Source organism: Drosophila mojavensis, unplaced genomic scaffold, assembly GCF_018153725.1.
Source record: "Drosophila mojavensis isolate 15081-1352.22 unplaced genomic scaffold, ASM1815372v1 contig_74, whole genome shotgun sequence".
Lineage (NCBI taxonomy): Eukaryota > Metazoa > Arthropoda > Insecta > Diptera > Drosophilidae > Drosophila > Drosophila mojavensis.
In genome coordinates, this window is record NW_025318899.1 from 14,382,318 (window position 1) to 14,401,006 (window position 18,689).

General features: G+C 41.4%; 7 protein-coding genes across 11 annotated transcripts; 4 read left to right on the forward strand and 3 right to left on the reverse strand.

Annotated features, from left to right (window-relative positions):
- Positions 1-96: 96 nt before the first annotated feature.
- On the forward strand, positions 97-6,817 carry LOC6582475 (girdin). Of its 3 annotated transcripts, none has more exons than XM_015162470.3 (10): positions 97-595; positions 1,204-1,940; positions 1,999-2,080; positions 2,141-2,337; positions 2,399-4,445; positions 4,510-4,748; positions 4,806-4,881; positions 4,943-5,106; positions 5,423-5,527; positions 5,705-6,817. In XM_015162470.3, the coding sequence occupies exons 1-10, from the start codon at positions 527-529 to the stop codon at positions 6,111-6,113; spliced, it is 4,125 nt and encodes a 1,374-aa protein (XP_015017956.1). In that variant the 5' UTR covers positions 97-526; the 3' UTR covers positions 6,114-6,817. The 3 variants fall into 3 exon arrangements, with proteins under 3 accessions (XP_015017956.1, XP_043866276.1, XP_015017955.1); XM_044010341.1 differs by having other exon boundaries at positions 5,423-5,487; XM_015162469.3 differs by lacking the exon at positions 5,423-5,527.
- Positions 6,818-7,757: 940 nt separating this feature from the next.
- LOC26528374 lies at positions 7,758-8,522 on the forward strand. Its single transcript, XM_015162471.3, has 4 exons — positions 7,758-7,868; positions 7,935-8,028; positions 8,090-8,273; positions 8,327-8,522. Exons 1-4 carry the CDS (start codon positions 7,842-7,844, stop codon positions 8,454-8,456), a joined length of 435 nt encoding a protein of 144 aa, XP_015017957.1. The 5' UTR covers positions 7,758-7,841; the 3' UTR covers positions 8,457-8,522.
- A 60-nt stretch (positions 8,523-8,582) lies between these two features.
- On the forward strand, positions 8,583-9,518 carry LOC116804395. The gene is made up of 4 exons (XM_032731791.2): positions 8,583-8,750; positions 8,816-8,936; positions 9,026-9,218; positions 9,278-9,518. Exons 1-4 carry the CDS (start codon positions 8,643-8,645, stop codon positions 9,393-9,395), a joined length of 540 nt encoding a protein of 179 aa, XP_032587682.1. The 5' UTR covers positions 8,583-8,642; the 3' UTR covers positions 9,396-9,518.
- Positions 9,519-12,410, reverse strand: LOC6582476 (proteoglycan 4). 3 transcript variants are annotated; one of them, XM_044010343.1, is made up of 6 exons: positions 12,325-12,410; positions 12,056-12,268; positions 11,792-12,001; positions 11,681-11,732; positions 9,904-10,042; positions 9,519-9,843 (listed from the first exon to the last, which is right to left on the reverse strand). In XM_044010343.1, exons 1-6 carry the CDS (start codon positions 12,349-12,351, stop codon positions 9,723-9,725), a joined length of 762 nt encoding a protein of 253 aa, XP_043866278.1. In that variant the 5' UTR covers positions 12,352-12,410; the 3' UTR covers positions 9,519-9,722. The 3 variants fall into 3 exon arrangements, with proteins under 3 accessions (XP_043866278.1, XP_032587680.1, XP_015017959.2); XM_032731789.2 differs by having other exon boundaries at positions 9,904-10,207; XM_015162473.3 differs by having other exon boundaries at positions 9,904-11,732.
- On the reverse strand, positions 12,331-13,810 carry LOC26528686. The gene has a single exon (XM_015162474.3). The coding sequence runs from the start codon at positions 13,711-13,713 to the stop codon at positions 12,694-12,696; it is 1,020 nt and encodes a 339-aa protein (XP_015017960.1). The 5' UTR covers positions 13,714-13,810; the 3' UTR covers positions 12,331-12,693.
- A 429-nt stretch (positions 13,811-14,239) lies between these two features.
- On the forward strand, positions 14,240-17,874 carry LOC6582477 (heat shock protein 83). The gene is made up of 2 exons (XM_002008142.4): positions 14,240-14,403; positions 15,302-17,874. The coding sequence occupies exon 2, from the start codon at positions 15,302-15,304 to the stop codon at positions 17,453-17,455; it is 2,154 nt and encodes a 717-aa protein (XP_002008178.1). The 5' UTR covers positions 14,240-14,403; the 3' UTR covers positions 17,456-17,874.
- Positions 17,456-18,642, reverse strand: LOC6582478 (UPF0235 protein C15orf40 homolog). The gene has a single exon (XM_002008143.4). The coding sequence runs from the start codon at positions 18,316-18,318 to the stop codon at positions 17,905-17,907; it is 414 nt and encodes a 137-aa protein (XP_002008179.2). The 5' UTR covers positions 18,319-18,642; the 3' UTR covers positions 17,456-17,904.
- Between the last annotated feature and the right edge of the window lie 47 nt (positions 18,643-18,689).

The following is an 18,689-nucleotide window of genomic DNA, read 5'->3' on the forward strand; positions in this document are numbered from 1 at the left end:
AATTCATAAATTTACGACAATATATAATTTTAAAATTTACTTCTATCGATATAAAATGAACTGTATCGATATATTAAGCACATCTCTAGATGTTTATTTCTTACATCCCAAATTTACAACAAGCGCAGCGCAGGTGTTTCGCCAAAAATAAAAAATAAAAATAAAAAACTTTAGATTGTTAATTGTTAATGTTAGATAAACCAACCTGGTCGCTTGTCCGCAGTTCATATTTAAAATTAAGAACAAATATATAAGATCTTCTCAAGTTTTCTGTTATTGTTATTGGCAAACAGTTTCTATCCACGCGTGTGTGAGTGTGTGTGTTTGCATATAAAATGATTTGGAAGCTGTGAAGCTGTCACGGCGGCAATTAAATTAGAAACAAAGACACAGCCGCCACTGTCGTTGGTGTCGCCGCTACAATTATTGCATTGACGGCAGGTGCAGGTGTAGCCCCATAAGCACACGCACGCAGGCACACTCACACACACACGCGTGCACTGGAAAAACAGCAGCAACAACAAGAATGGCTGGCACGGCAACCGCAACACCGATGGAAATTGACGAATTCATAAATGGAGCGCTCGTCTCTTGGGTGAGTGAGTGGATAAACATGCTCGACATGCTCATAAGAGGGCAGCTGAATAAAAACGTGATTGGCATACATAAATATTCAAGTATTCAATTTACATGCGCCCGCACATACGGGTATGTATGAAAATACATAGAAGCATACATGCGTACACACATATTTATAGCCACAGAGATTTCCGACTCTTAGCCCCAAGGTCATTGTAACTGTGGCTTTGGCTATTGCTACCGTTTACGGTACAAAAACAAAAAACAACTTTTTTAATGCTGTCATTAGCAGCGGCCCGTCGGCAGGCCTTTGTTTGTCAATTACGAGAACTCTGAGTTTTGCTCGACCGGCTTTTATACCCTTGACAAATTTGCATGCTAAAAGAGGGAATATTAGTATATTCTGTATTTATTATTCTTATATGTAAATTCTATATTCTTATATGTAAATGTATGTTGAATAATGATGTGTACTTAATGTTGAGAATACTCTCTTTTCCTAAATGAGAAAATTAATTTGCCAATTGGTACTACGTATACTTGTAAATATATTAAACTTAATTATCGTTAGGGCTATACTTACAGTTAATAGCAACCTAATCTTGTACGATCTTTCACTTTCAGTTGGAATCATGCTTACCTCGTGCCGAGCTGCTCGCTGGTTATACCTCGCTGCTGGATGGCCACATAATACACAGCGTTTGGTTACAAATCGATCCGGAACCACAGAACAATCCCAGCGAACTGCTCAGTGAACTAAGCGGCAAGTCGTTGAGCATTGCGCGAGCCAAAAACTTTGAGTGCATAGTACGTAACCTAAAAGCACTTTTCGAAGAGGAGCTGGGACAGACTATACTGGTGCTGCCTGATGCCTATATACTGGGCTATTATCCGGAGAGCAAGCAGGGCTTAGAACAGATGAAAACCCTGCTAACACTGTTGCTGGGCGCAGCGGTGCAATGCCCCAACAAAGAGCTTTTCATAGCGCGCATTAAGGAACTGGATCTGGAGACTCAGCATGGCATTGTGGCGCTCATCAAACAGGTGACGGATAGCCACAGCCTGGTGCTCACCGAGGATTCAATAGAACGTCTGTCGGCCGAGAATATGTATGGACACATAATCCGCCTAACCAAGGAGCGTGATCAAATGTACTTGAAGTGGATCGAAACAGTGTGCGTGGAGCCAGAGCTTAGTGCAACTGATGGAGTCGAATGCGGACAAGGTGTTAGTGTTCCCCGTTCACCTTCCAGTGGTACAGCCACCTCGACAACCTCTTCATCTTCCAATTCAGAAAGCAATCATTTGGCGGTGGAGTGCGCAGATCTTAGATCTAAGAATCGTAAATTGCGTCAAGAACTGTAAGTGACTCAATCCAATTATGAAAACCCTAATAGCTAAATTGTTTTCCGTTTACAGTGAGGAGAAGTCGGAGACTCTGCTGGAGCTACGTGAAGAGCTGGATGACAAAAAGCAGCGTTTTGAAAAGCTGCGCCAGGAAGTAAGTTGCTTTCAATTGCTTAGTCTAAACTAACTAATATGCTCTTTGTTTCTATTACAGAGCCAAGAATGGTTTACTGAGGCAAAACGCGCCTCTGCCTATCGGGATGAAGTTGATATATTGCGTGAGCGTGCGGAACGTGCCGATCGTCTAGAGATTGAGGTGCAGAAATATCGGGAAAAACTTGGGGATTCAGACTTTTATAAGTCGCGCGTGGAAGAGCTGCGCGAGGATAATCGTGTACTGCTTGAATCTAAGTATATGCAGCACAATACATAAAATAAATTAACTTTACTTACATATGAATCAATTTAACAGAGAAATGCTGGAGGAGCAGCTACAACGTTCACGTAAACGTTCGGAACATGCCATCACCTTGGAGTCGGAAATCATCAAGTACAAGCAGAAATTGAATGACATGGCGCTCGAGCGTGATGTGGATCGAGCCAAGCTAGAAGAGCTTCTCGAAGAGAATGCTCAACTGCAGCTGGTAGCAAAGAATCTCAATTGCACGCAGGAAGTCGACAAATCATTCTCCGACAATGAGGACGAGTGCAATTCAGGTGACAATAGTTTGTCCGAGCAACTTACGAACAATGCACAAACACGTGCTCTTAAGCTAGAGCTAGAGAATCGTCGACTGACTGCTGCTCTGGAGCAGTTGAAAGAGAACAGCTTCCATGAATCAACGAGCAAAATGCTAGAACTTGAAAAAGAGAAGAAGAAATTGTCGCTGAAAATTGAACAGATGCAAGAGAACATACAAAGATTGACGCAACAAAATGTGGAATTGGAGAGCGTGTTTAAGAACGCTTTAGAAGAGAACAAAAAGCTGCAGGATGCCGTCGATAGTCGTCAGAAGAGCTACGATCGCCAGAGTCTAGAGCGTGAGGCAGATCGTCAAAAACTCGCGGATGCCGAACAGTATGTAGAAACACTAAATAAAGAGAAGCAGCGCATTCAAACTCTCAATGAGAGCATTCAGCGTCGAGCCGATGATTTGGAACGCCTCGCAGAAGCCAAGACAAAGGAGCTGGAACAGTATATAGAAAAAACCCAACAGTTCGAGCAGACCAAACAGAAACTTTACGAGATTGAGGCGAAGGTATGTACGTACGAGCGCGAGAATGCCAGCTTGCTGAAAGAAGTGACAAAACTTAAGGAGAGCAGTGAACAAAAGTCTGTACAACTGGACGAGAGCATCAACAGGCTGGACACCCAAGCCAAAGATATAATGAGGCTCGCCAAAGTACAGGAGGAGGCGGAGCTAGTGCAGCAAAAGCTTGTCGAACTGGAAAAACAGAATCAAGAGCTATGCTCGCAGCGCAACATTGATCAAGAAATGATAAGCACGCTACGCAACGATCTGGTTAATGGAACGCTAGTCACCAAGAAGGTGCGCCACAATCTGGAAAAACTCGGACTGGATGTCAACGAGGTCGACGGTGAACCATCTGAACTAAATGTAGAGCATGTGGTGGAGAAGCTGGTACGCAATCCAGAAACCTTTAAGACTGTGCGCGAAATTATGCTGAATGTCAATCGTGAGCAGCAGCAGGAGGCGGGCGTCAAGTCGGACATGTGTGTACTATGTCATCGCCAGGAAATCTTTACCGTGGAAAAGAATATCGAGCTGTCAGCAACGCCTAAAGTGCCCACAGCGCAGGAGTTGCGCTTCGAGCACAAACTGCATCTTAGGCCGTCACGTGATTCAGCGGAATTGGCACGTTTGCAGGACAGTAATACGCAGTTACAAACGGAGAATGCGCGATTAAGTGTAGACGTGGCAGCATTGGGCTCACAAATCACTTCACTCAATACTCAGCATGTGGCACTGCAATTGGCTAATTCGCAGCTGGCCGCTGAAAAGGATACGTTGTTGAAGGAAATTGATGCGCTACAGCAGGAGCACAAGCACGCGCTGCAAGATCAGGTGACATTGCAGTGCCTGCACGATCAGCTCTCTGCTGAATATGAATCGCTCAACAAGGACAAGGAACAGTTAAAGGCGGCTGTGCGTGATCTGCGCCAAGAGACGCGTGATGCGCGCGAGACAATCCAATCGCAGGAGCAGCGCATCGAGGAACTGGTCGCACAGACCAATAGCATGAAATCCTGCCATGAAGATCTTGCCATACTGCGCACTGAGCACTCCAAGTTGACTGATGACTTCCGCAATCTCTTCGCCACTAGCGATCGATTCAAGAACGAATACAAGAACATTCAGGAACAATACAAAATGATTCGCGTGGAGCACAGTAGTCTTAAATTGCAAAATACCGAGTTGACTGGCGAGCTGAATGCCAAACAGGATCAGGTACGTCTACTGCAGATCGAATACTCAAAGGTTCAGCAGCGTTGCGAGGTGAGTTGTTATTTTTGTTTTACCCCATTTTACATTCGACTAATCGATGCATTCCATCTACCAGATGCTTATACAAAACAATGCGGACCTGGACTCGGAGCGCAAGGCCTTAATGGACAATGTATCACAGCTGCTGTCGCAATACCAAGAATTGCTGGCCATTTCATTGGAGGACAAGAAGCACTTCCACGAAGAGGAAAAGAACTACACAGAACGAGTGCACAGCCTAAAGCGTCAAAAGGAAAAACTGGAGGAGAAGATAATGGAGCACTATAAGAAATCGGAGACCACAGTGCAAAAGAAGTATGTCACAAGATAATAAATCTAAGCGGGGCATTTCTAATTCCAAATATTCCACAGAAAACCATTTGCCAGCAGTCTCGTTAGACGTGTGAAGAAGGCCAGTTCCGATTTGATGAACAAGGTGCCAAGTCGGGTAAGAGTAAAGTAATTCTTTGCATAGCTTGAGCGCTTAGCTAAATATTGATTTATTGCAGAATCGTCGTTCGTGGGTTGATGATGCTCGCACCAATTCTCAGTTTGTCATTGGCTCTGAATCGGGTGGCAATGAATCGGATAATAGCAATGAGGAGCCACTATCCATTGCGTCCGATACGCATCTGTTACAGCGTAACATACCACTGCGTCAGAGTCTACAGCGGTAAGTCAAATATTATTCGGACTATGGGCTAATGTTAAATCTGTGGAAGATTTCATTTAAATTTGCTAGAGTAGAGAAAGTACTAAATTATTTATGCTATACTTTACCAAATAATTGCAAAATGGAAGATAATCTTATTTCAGCTTTGTCTGGCCGAATGCATTTGCTTTAATGGTTAAATGATGTATTTAGTTTTGGTTTATGGTTCTTGTTTTATTTACATGTATATACACAACAACAACATCAACAATACCATCAACTTTGCACACACACTCGCACACACTGTTTATGTATGCGCTGTACATGTACTCTATAGGGATTTGCTGGATAGCTCCATACAACGCGGTGGCACTGTGCGAAGTAGCCTGCAGGCACAGAAACGTACGGATTTGAGTAATTCACGTAGAAATAGCGTGCACGGGTATGCGCTTTTAAATGTTTAACATACAAGAAATTCCCAATAAAAAATGTATCCCACCTTCCCAAATCCTTAAATGTAAAGCTATGCCAATATTTGTTTGTGTTTTGTGGATACCTCCCCTTTTACTTTCAATTTGCTGGGTATTTCTGGTTACTAATTCATTTTTGCTTTCAGCAGACTTGAACCGCCCGACGTAACTGGCAGCAGCTTAACCCTGGGTACCGCTGGCTCGCGACGCACCGTTTATTTGATCGATGAGAAGCTGCCCGATGGCTCCAGCGCCGCGGCACAACAGCCGCAGGCAAGTTCAACGCCTACGCCAAACAACAATGCTACAGCAGCCGCCACCGCCACCACTGGCGCTGAGCCGCAAACACCACTGAAGAACGACAATCAGCCAGCCACGTTTCTCATGTACAATCGCATCAATACAACCATTGGGACGACCAACGACCAGAGCCCACTCTTACAGGCCTCGGGCAGCGGCGGCAGCGTCGCCGGCAGCACCAATCAGGACGATAAAACACTGCGCAAACGAAACGAAGATAAAAGCAATAGCATTTGGTATGAATACGGCTGCGTTTAGAGCTTCTCGAACACAAACACACAATGAAACATACAGACAAACAAAAACAAACTGCATTTGCTGACGACGAAGTATTATTTCGTTTTAGAAAGTAACGAATTTATGCCTTAGCTTAACAGAAGAGAAATTTACTAAGTGGTTCTTATAATGCTATGATTTGCCTTAAGCTACATACAAAAAGGTCTGCAATTTAATACGTAGCATCTATATTATATATATGTTGTGTTTTACATTTAGACATAGTTTAGATAATAGTTATACAATTTATACGTATATATATATAAATATATATATAACTATACGAAGACTAAACGGCAACTGTGCGAATTCAAAACTATTTTTTAGCATAAATTATACACACCCACATTTATCCATGTACTTATATGTATGTGTATACCAATACCGAAATGTAAGTCCATATTACGTCCACAAGATGAACTATTATTGTATTTATTATGCATTTCATACATTAAAAACTCAAACACTCGAATATATTCCTACACATTTTGTATACTATACAGCTAACAGCTAACGAATGCGCCTTTAATTTGTGAATACACACATATATATATAAATATATATTTTTGTAAGACTAAAAGTAGTTTAAGCGGTAATAACTAAACACACAGTTAAAGCTATAATTCTTTAATTTATTGACAAATACCTAAATACGCAATAAACCACAAACATAAAGTTATACATAATTGAAGTGTTTTGAGTCTCTGTACGATAAATTAAGATTATTTTTTCTGCTCAGCATTTTAGTTTAAGATTCCATTTGGCAGAGGTGTGATCGTAACTGTGGAAGAAGGCTATTCCGAACTGTGGTATCTTCAAATATGTATTAATCATTCCAACAATCAAATACTATTAAAAATATATTCTTTATAGATATACGTTCTGCACAATCAGATTATTTCAAAGATTTTAGAAATAATGCAAAAAATAAAGCTCACATTGAATACCCAGTTATATACTGCAACATATAAAAAGGCAATATACCAAATGGAGACCCTGTTCGAAATCTGTTTATTTATTATTTATAGTTTCATCTGATGTGAGAAGAAGAGAAAGCTCTGTCTATATAAAATAATTTTTAACTTAAAAAAATCTGTTATTTTTATGAATATTAGATGTAATATTAGAAGAGTCTACACAAGTAAGAAAGCTCTAGTCGAGACTGCTCGACTACGGGATCCCCTGAACCCTTGGAGTAATAGCTATTTCAATAATTTTTCGCGTCTTTCAGCTTACACAAGAAACACGCACACACACACACACAGGCATACATACACACACACACACATACACACACAAGCATAAACACGCATGGGTGGCAGTGAGCGCTTACAATGAGAACTTAATTGCTTAATAACTTTTTTTGTGGACATACGATCTTCATGAAACTTTCAGATTATGATTATAACATGAATATGCATGTATGTATTTGCCAAAGCACAAGTCTCTAGTATTTGAAATACGCTTTTTACAAAAGTGTGGGTGAGGGGGTGAATTTAGGGGTGGGCGTAAATTTTAACAAAAACCGAATTTGTATATTGGACACTTTATCCTGAAGTTCAGGGTATAATAAAAAGCAGACGTGAATAGTTCATAAACCAGCCAGAGATAAGATATAAGATTATCAGTGATAAACAATGTTTATAAAGTGTCCAAATTTTGCAAGGAATAGTTCAGTTCGAATTGTGAATTGTGAGCGATAAACACAAGATGTGGCTACGAATACTTATATCACTGGTAACTAGAGCTGCTAGCTAAACCTATTTAAAGAAAGATAGTTATGTATAAGTCATTTCTCAATAGATATTGGTGCAATATCTGAATGCCGAGTGCGATGTTTGTCAGACAAACAGGGCTGCCTGTCATTCCCAGAATACTTATTCGATCTGCATCAATGGTAATTATGCATATGACATAACTATTTATCGAATGGCTCACAAAACCCGTTCTGATCGAAGGTGAGGCATCAAAAAAAGTTATTACCTGTCCAACCAATTACGTTTGTACGGGAGGAAAATATATATGTTATCCGGAAAGCCACAATGATCCCATTTGTAAACCTGTAGTCGATCTGAATGCATATTGCAATGCTATCGGAAAGGCAACCAGCTATGAAAACAAGGATGATCCCACCTGCAAAAGGTGAGCAGCAGCATCAAGCGCAGTAATGAAATCTATAATGTATTTTCCTTTAGTTTTATTTATTGTTACGAAAATGGTTCTACTGGTCAACTACTAGGACGAATATACCAGTGTTCAAACCCAAACAAACCCTATTTCAATGGAGTTGAATGCGATGCCGTGAAACCAGATTCCTGTACATAATTTTACCAATCTTGTTTTTAATAAAATCAAAAAAAATATGCCAATAAAGATTGTTATTTCTCCGAATTTTCTTTATCTCAGATTAAATAAAATATTTGTCATCCCCTTTGGTTTATGATTCTGTCAAGGTTTACTGCAGTCAACAATTTCTTTATGTTATCTAACCCAAGGTAATACGACTTATCTATGCTTATAGATGTGCATATAAATCAAGCGTTCCATCAATTTTGGCCAGTTTTACAAATTTGCTGCTCCACTGCACATGCTCCAAAAATGTTTCAATTGTCAAAGATCGTTAGTATTGTTAAACCGTGTATCTGATACACAAAATGTACTAATAATTCCTGTATATTTTTTAGGCAGCTTTTCTTCTAGTTTCCTTAGCACTGCCCCAGAATTTGCTAGCTCAGTGTGATGTCTGCCAGACTGAAGTTCGAGCTGCTTGCCATAGTGAAACCACATTTTCGATTTGCATAAATGGTATTCACATATATATATATATATATATATATATATATATATATATATTATCTACAAATACACCAATTAATAGTATACTCATTGTTCAGGCGCTCCATCTAAGGATTATATAGAATGTCCCAAAGACTATCATTGCACTGGCGGTAAATATATATGCTATCCGAAATCGACTGGTGAGGCGAATTGTGTTCCTAATAACACCCCTCGGGATCCAGACACTCTCTGTCAAGAGACCCAAACAACTAACCAATTGACAAATGAATTGGACCCCACATGTGCTACGTAAAGTGACCGATTTGTATCGATATATTGAATATATATATGTATTATATTTTTTATAGGTATATCCAATGCGCGTCCATTAATGGAGTCTGGAGGGGTCGTGAACTGAAATGCCCATCAGAGACGTGGTTTAACGGCAAGTTCTGTACGTCCCCTAAACCAGACCTTTGCACTTAAGCAATTTACATGCATATCAAAATTTTGAATATACTATATTCTTAACCTATATTTGAGGGTTTGTTAACGTCAATATATCCTTTTTGAGCATTCATATAAATAAATATAGAAATAAAAGAGAAATTCTGGTTGTTTCGATCATTTATAAAAATATATAATAATAATAATAATAATAATACTAATCGTACCAATAAAAGAATACAAAACTGTAAGCAATATACTTAAATAAATCCTTCTTATTATACAATATTATATATATATAAATATATATTTTTTTTATAACATGTTTCTACTCATCCTTGCGAAAGTTAAATAAAATTCAGTTTATCAGCAGTCAGCAGGTCGCTCAGTTTCACACTGACTTGTCTCCGAGTTAAAATATTCGTCAGTGTTGCAATGAAAGAGCCAACCTAGGGTATCTCCCGACAATTTGTAACAGTTCACATAACTGTAAGACGTAAATAAATAAATATAGTCAGCAATATGCACCACGAGACACGCATCTTACTCTTTGCAGGTGGGATCACTCGGGACCCTAAAATATCCTTCTTTGTTGAGACTCAAACAGTATGCATCGGCATTGAATTCTGGCACCTCTGTACTTGTGGGTTCTGAGCTCGACTCCTGCGTGGACACGGAAGACGGTGCTGTCGAGGAATCGGGGTGTGAAACTGTTGTTGAAGGGTCTGGAGATTTTGCAGTCGACGAATCAGGCGGCGAAATTGTTGTTGAAGGTTCTGGAGACTGCGCGGTCGAGGATTCAAGGGGAGAAACTGTGGTTGAAGGTTCTGGAGACGGCGCAGTGGAAGAATCTGGAGGTGAAACTGTAGTTGAGGGTTCTGGAGACTGATCGGTTGAGGATTCAGGGGGAGATACTGTAGTTGAAGGTTCTGGAGACTGCGCAGTTGAAGACTCAGGAGGTGAAACTGTAGTTGACGGTTCTGGAGACTGCGAAGTGGAAGACTCAGGGGGTGAAACTGTAGTGGACGGTTCTGGAGACTGCGCAGTGGAAGCCTCAGGGGGTGAAACTGTAGTTGAGGGTTCTGGAGACTGATCGGTTGAGGATTCAGGGGGAGATACTGTAGTTGAAAGTTCTGGAGACTGCGCAGTGGAAGACTCAGGGGGTGAAACTGTAGTTGTCGGTTCTGGAGACTGCGCAGTGGAAGCCTCAGGGGGTGAAACTGTAGTTGAGGGTTCTAGAGACTGATCGGTTGAGGATTCAGGGGGTGAAACTGTAGTTGTCGGTTCTGGAGACTGCGCAGTGGAAGACTCAGGGGGTGAAACTGTAGTTGAAGGTTCTGGAGACTGCGCAGTGGAAGACTCAGGGGGTGAAACTGTAGTTGAAGGTTCTGGAGACTGTGCAGTGGAAGACTCAGGGGGTGAAACTGTGGTTGAGGGTTCTGGAGACTGATCGGTTGAGGATTCAGGGGGAGATACTGTAGTTGTCAGTTCTGGAGACAGCGCAGTGGAAGACTCAGGGGGTGAAACTGTAGTTGACGGTGCTGGAGACTGCGCAGTGGAAGCCTCAGGGGGTGAAACTGTAGTTGAGGGTTCTGGAGACTGATCGGTTGAGGATTCAGGGGGAGATACTGTAGTTGAAAGTTCTGGAGACTGCGCAGTGGAAGACTCAGGGGGTGAAACTGTAGTTGTCGGTTCTGGAGACTGCGCAGTGGAAGACTCAGGGGGTGAAACTGTAGTTGTCGGTTCTGGAGACTGCGCAGTGGAAGCCTCAGGGGGTGAAACTGTAGTTGAGGGTTCTGGAGACTGATCGGTTGAGGATTCAGGGGGTGAAACTGTAGTTGTCGGTTCTGGAGACTGCGCAGTGGAAGACTTAGGGGGTGAAACTGTAGTTGACGGTTCTGGAGACTGCGCAGTGGAAGACTCAGGGGGTGAAACTGTAGTTGAAGGTTCTGGAGACTGTGCAGTGGAAGACTCAGGGGGTGAAACTGTAGTTGACGGTTCTGGAGACTGCGCAGTGGAAGACTCAGGGGGTGAAACTGTAGTTGACGGCTCTGGAGACTGCGCAGTGGAAGACTCAGGGGGAGATACTGTAGTTGAAGGTTCTGGAGACTGCGCAGTGGAAGGCTCAGGAGGTGAAACGGTAGTTGAAGGTTCTGGAGACTGCGCGGTCGAGGATTCAGGGGGAGATACTGTGGTTGTAAGTTCTGGTGACTGCGCAGTCGAAGAATCAGGGGGCGAAAGAGTTGTAGATTCTGTTGAAGATTCTGGAGACTGTGTGATCGTAGAAGCAGGTGGTAAAACTGTAGTCGATCCAGTAGGTTTACCTGTTGTCGATACTGTAGTAGGTTCTGGAGTTGTTGACGATACACATGATGGCTGTAATAAAAGACAGCAAATGAAAATATGTAAACACAAGAAATTTCAATCAAATTTACGGAAGACGTATCGCGGGGTGAGCAAAATGTGCCATCCACATTGCAGTAAAAGCCATCATCACATGATCGAATGGCGTTTGGATCGACAAAGCCGAGATTGTAACAGACTCCATAGCTAAATTCATCCATGCAGGCATAGACACCATCGGTCAGCGAACAATCTGAACAGGTGGACACAGCTGCAGTTGAAGAAGAAGTTTCACATGATGGCTGCAACAGAACTATGTTAAAATGTTAAATAATGAAGATTTGAGGTAAACTAACGGTAGAGGATTCCTGTGGAGAACAAAATGAGCCGTCAACATTGCAGTAATAGCCATCTCCACATGATCGAATTGTGTTAGTATCAACGGCTCCAAGATTGAAACATATGCCGTAAGAAAACTCATCCACACATGCATATACTCCGTCGGTCAATGAACAATCCGAGCACGTTTGACAATGCAACGTTGGAAATGTTACAAAGAACATTAGTAGCTGTAACAATTTAAAGGTTAAAAATAAAATAATAACCACATGGTGTCTTTACTTACAAGAACATTTTGTAAAGACGACTTCATCTTGAGGCTTTCGTTGGTATGTCTGCTCAGTAAGGAGACCGAAATTGCTTTGATATGCCTTAATTCCGAATCGCATTTTAATAATACGAGCAATTATGATTTACGTGAAGACCTTGTGCACAGATTAAAAAAGTAATAAAGATTGCTGAAGGTACATAAATTCAAATTCTTCAGAACCTTTGTCACAATTTGAATGTTTGGCCTTGATGCCAAAACTAAGTAAGACAGTCGTATAAGAGTAAGTTTTTATATATATCTAATTAAGATAGTTGCCAATATAAGAAGCGAAAGGCACATTTGCTGCTGTTAACTTAGTCATATGAAAATATGATTATCTAGCTTTTATAACTGTTCTCCTTCGTTTTCTTCGGTATGTTTATCTTCCAGCCAACTGCGTGCCATACGCAATGAGGGCAACCGAAATCGCCATTCATCACAGCAGTGTGTGTAGACGTGCTCGCCCAACTGTAACAGCTCCTTGGAAAAATCCCGTTCATCCTCTTTCCATGGACGCTCTGCGCCGCCGAACATTTCCATGCGCACGAGTGCAGCCATTGTTGCACCCAGATACTTTTTAATGCCGTTGTACAGCTGTGACTTGGTCAATTGTGGTGCCACAGAGGTGGAAGAGGAGCTCTTTAATACTTCAGCTTGAGCTTCTAGTCTCTCGATTGTTTGCTTTAAATCGGCATTCTCTTTAGAGAGTTGCTCAAAGTTTGTTCTCAATTGCTCATATTTAAGCTGATAGTCTTCGTGCATCTCTTCTGTTACATTTGAGTCTGTCAGAGGCCCCATATCAATGTCTTTTCCACTCAGCGGCTGTTCTTTACCCGTGTCAACGATTAAGGATGTTTCAGTTGTATTCCCTTGCTCATGCACAAGTTTTTGTCTTTTATTTGGCTCGAGGATCAGGGGCTTGGGTGGCGTTCGTCTTCTCGCTACGTATTTTCGTCCAAATCGTGCGTCATCGGTGAAACCAAGTGGACATTCGAAATTTGGGGGAGGTATTAAATGCTCCAATGTGGGCATGGAAAGCTTCACCATTGTTGCCTCACCATTCTCGTCGAGGTGCTCCATGTCCCAGGCCAAATCCTTACTGACGCGCACCAAAGTGGGCGTCTGATTTGGTATTAGTCGATCTAATTTATAGTTCATAAAGCATTCGTAGCGAAAGTGACGCGCGCAAACAGCGCGATTGGATAATTTCTCCTTGGCAACATTTAAAATGTCAGCGTTGCCGCAATTCTTAAGCCAAGTTTCCAGGCGAACTGGATCACGAACTGGCAGTTTGAAAAAATGCATTTTGGGATTGCGTTGTGTTGAGACTTGGCAGTCACGAAATACGCATCGCGTGCCACCCATTTTATCATAAGATTCTCTAATTTGCTCTTATTATTTTAAACACAACATAAACAAAATGCTATTAAGTTTGGTACTAAATTATAGGCTAACGCAATCTGGGCACACTTTTTATTTTTACCAAGTTTGGTCACCCAAAATTACGGCAGGTCAAAAAATATACTGAAAAGTTCAAATTTGATTAAAATTATGACATTATGAAAATACTGAAGAAAAATTAAAGGTTGTTTATTTGTTTATACTATCCAAATTATTATTATTGAACTAAATACTCAAGAGTGATGTCAAAATAAACAATAAAAGTATTTAATAATAACATTAACATGGTTCAATATTAGTGGAATATAAATTTATTTGAACATAGTTTCTAGAACATTACAGAAACATCGACTCACACTAATGTCAGTTGGCTCAATGCAACACTGCGTTGAAAACCGGAAGAGGTAGCCCTGACGACTAGATGTTTCTCGAAAAATCTAGAAGCTTCGTAGAATTTTGTTCAACCCCTATAAAAGCAGTAGCAAGCAGACGCCGGCTTGTCAGTATTGAAACAAAATTCGTGCGGTGAGCATAAAAAGAGTCTGCCCTGAGGCAAAGCAAAAACAAAAAAAAAAGGAAAATTTCATTTTCTGCGCTAAAAGTGAAAAAGTATATCATATTTGAAGTTAGTTCAGTGAAATAAAATAATACAAGGTAAGCATATTTAATATAAAATACATTTCTATTGCCAAAAAAGGGGGCAGCTGTGCCAAACCAATTGCATTTCGGTTAATGAATTAAAGCGAAAGTATGTGTGTATGTGCAACGGAAAAACTCTTGACACGATTAATGCTGTATTGGTTGCAGAAGGATCTAGAAATTGCGACCAACTAACTACATTTTCATTTATAATTAGAGAAATGTTCAAGAGCAGCAAAGTTCGACTTGCTTACCAGCAAGACAATCAAATTCTATGAGCACGCTATTAAGTTGAGTCACTGTCGCAAAATATGCCGGCAATGTAAAATTGCCGAAACTTCTGGAGACAGTCTACTAGAGAATACGTCAGTTATATATTAATATGTAAAAATCTATTTAATATGTAAAAAAAAAATCCATTTAAATGCAAATAATGATGCTTACGATTAAGTACATATTATAATTGCACGTGTTTGCAAATTTTTCTTTCATTCTCGAAAGATATGTGTGTATGTATATGTATGACCCAGAATTGTTCTAGAAAGCGTCTTCGTGAAAAAATACAATGCATCTACATAATCCAATATGTATGTAATACATATATATACATGGCATACATACATATACATATGTATTGTTATATTTAAGGGAGTTTTTCTAGAACATTTCGGCAATTTTCTATCATGGCAAGACTGACGCTTCTCGAATTTACTAATGTGTATGTACATACACATACATGCGTACATAGGTGTACATAGCTTATGTACACGCTTGTCATCAACGGAGTGAGGGAGCAAGCAACTGAGATGCTCTCTTGGGGGTAGAATAAGTGACCGTGAAATATTAAATGAAAAGTAAAATAAATTTTTTCAGAGGTGACATATTTTAAATAAAATATTGTTTTCTATTGCAGATGCCTGAAGAAGCGGAGACTTTTGCATTCCAGGCTGAGATTGCTCAGCTTATGTCGTTGATCATTAACACATTCTACTCAAACAAAGAAATCTTCTTGCGTGAATTGATTTCCAATGCGTCTGATGCACTCGACAAGATCCGCTATGAATCGCTGACGGATCCCAGCAAACTTGACTCCGGCAAGGAGCTATACATCAAGCTCATACCAAACAAGACAGCTGGTACACTGACTATCATTGATACCGGTATTGGTATGACTAAGTCCGATTTGGTCAACAACTTGGGCACAATTGCCAAGTCGGGCACTAAGGCGTTCATGGAGGCATTGCAGGCTGGTGCCGACATTTCCATGATTGGCCAGTTTGGTGTTGGCTTCTATTCGGCATATCTAGTGGCTGATAAGGTTACAGTGACCTCGAAGAACAATGATGATGAACAGTACATCTGGGAATCGTCTGCCGGTGGCTCCTTCACCGTTCGCGCTGATAACTCCGAGCCATTGGGCCGTGGTACCAAGATTGTGCTGTACATCAAGGAGGATCAGACCGACTACCTTGAGGAAGCCAAGATCAAGGAGATTGTCAACAAGCACTCCCAGTTCATTGGCTACCCCATCAAATTGCTGGTAGAGAAGGAGCGTGAGAAGGAGGTCAGCGATGATGAGGCTGATGACGAGAAGAAGGAGGGTGATGAGAAGAAGGATATGGATACTGATGAGCCCAAGATTGAGGATGTTGGCGAGGATGAAGATGCCGACAAGAAAGAGAAGGATGGCAAGAAGAAGAAGACCATCAAGGAGAAGTACACCGAAGACGAGGAGCTGAACAAGACAAAGCCCATCTGGACACGCAATCCCGATGATATTTCCCAGGAGGAATACGGCGAGTTCTACAAGTCGTTGACCAACGATTGGGAGGATCATTTGGCTGTTAAGCACTTCTCTGTTGAGGGTCAGTTGGAGTTCCGTGCTCTGCTATTCATTCCACGTCGCACACCTTTCGATCTATTCGAGAACCAGAAGAAGCGCAACAACATTAAACTCTACGTGCGCCGTGTCTTCATCATGGACAACTGTGAAGATCTGATTCCCGAGTACTTGAACTTCATCAAGGGTGTGGTTGACTCCGAGGATTTGCCACTCAATATTTCCCGTGAGATGTTGCAGCAAAACAAGGTGCTGAAAGTTATCCGTAAAAATCTAGTCAAGAAGACCATGGAGCTGATTGAGGAGCTTACAGAGGACAAGGAGAACTACAAGAAGTTCTACGACCAGTTCAGCAAGAACTTGAAGTTGGGTGTCCATGAGGACAGCAACAACCGCGCTAAGTTGGCCGATTTCTTGCGCTTCCATACTTCCGCCTCCGGCGATGATTTCTGTTCATTGGCCGACTACGTGTCGAGGATGAAGGAGAACCAGAAGCACATCTACTTCATCACTGGCGAGTCCAAGGATCAGGTCAGCAACTCGGCCTTCGTTGAGCGTGTCAAGGCTCGTGGCTTCGAAGTGGTCTACATGACTGAACCCATTGATGAATACGTCATCCAGCACCTGAAGGAATACAAGGGCAAACAGCTCGTCTCTGTTACCAAGGAGGGTCTGGAGTTGCCCGAGGATGAGGCTGAGAAGAAGAAGCGCGAGGAGGATAAGGCCAAATTCGAGAGCTTGTGCAAGTTGATGAAATCAATCTTGGACAACAAAGTGGAGAAGGTTGTCGTGTCCAACCGTCTGGTCGATTCACCTTGCTGCATTGTCACTTCGCAGTTCGGTTGGTCCGCCAACATGGAGCGCATCATGAAGGCTCAGGCATTGCGTGATACCTCGACCATGGGCTACATGGCCGGCAAGAAACACTTGGAAATCAATCCCGACCATCCCATTGTGGAGACCTTGCGTCAGAAGGCCGAGGCCGATAAGAATGACAAGGCCGTCAAAGATCTGGTCATTCTGCTGTTCGAGACATCACTTTTGTCATCTGGATTCTCGCTGGACAGCCCACAAGTGCATGCCAGCCGCATCTATCGCATGATCAAGCTGGGTCTTGGCATCGACGAGGATGAACCCATGACCACAGAGGATGCCCAAAGCGCTGGTGATGCTCCATCTCTGGTTGAGGACACCGAGGATGCATCCCACATGGAGGAGGTCGATTAAAAACAACCGTTCAACCAAAAACTACTCATCCACCCCCACCAGAACCATTTCTTCACACCATTTGATACAAAATTACTTAAGTTAAAAACATTTCATTTCCATTGTCGGAACCTCTTATGTTAGACTTGACAGCAGAGTTATTTAATGTTTCGTTGACATTTGTAATTTGTATTTACGTTGTGTCGCGTTATATGCGACAGTAATACGCTTAACTCATTCAAAAAAATATTCAAGAAATATGTAATAATAGGATTTACACTTTCACTACGTAAGAGCAGTTGTCGTTAAGAAATTCCTAATTTAGAATCCAAGTAATTTATGTAATGAAAAAAAAACACAAAGACTACATATGCGTTAGCTATTAATGGAATATGTAATAAGATTGGATGATCGCATCGATAATAAAGCATAAAAAAGTATTTTTCTGGTCATTTATTTACGAAGTGTGGTTATGATTCACATTCTTTTCGCAATGATTGCTCTATAGCCTCCACGGTGGTGACGCCTTTGCAAACGAGTATTATTTTATTGCGGGAACGGGAGCCCTTGTCGAGCGATACATCGCTCTTGCGAAGTCCCAACACTTTGGAAAGAAATTTCACCAGTTCGGCATTGGCTTCTCCTTCGCTGGGGGGTGCTGCGATTTGTACACCAACGCCTTCTAGTCCAATGTCTGTGATGCCATTCTGTTTGGCGCCAGGCTTGGCTAGAATTTTGATAGCAATGTTGCCACTCTTGTCCAGTGTGACCGGCGTATTGGAGACTGGTGGTGTGGTCGCCTCGCCGGCTTTGCTCGTTGCTTTACCTTTTCCCTTGTTCTTCGACATGATGTGTACGTAGGCCGCTGTATAAATGCGTCGCATTAGGTTTTTTTAACTTTATACATAGATTTATAGATTCATTTTAAAAAGATTTTATGTTTTTGTTTACTGCTAACACTTGCGGCCAAAGCAACTGTTTAACTGCTATGAGGTCCAAACACGCTACAATTGCATGACGCTGTTGGTTAATTTATTTATTTATTTTTATTTGTAATCAGATCAAAAATTACTTAATTGCTCGCATAAAAAAATCAGTTGCTTCTTCAATTTATTAAATTTTACTTTATTATCGATTTAACTTATTGGATTTAAGAAGTTTGACAAATGTATTGCCGTTCATTCTATCGTAGCGTTTCGGGGACATTCGAGAGAAATCTACCAGGGCTACACAAATTAAACAGCATTCACATCAG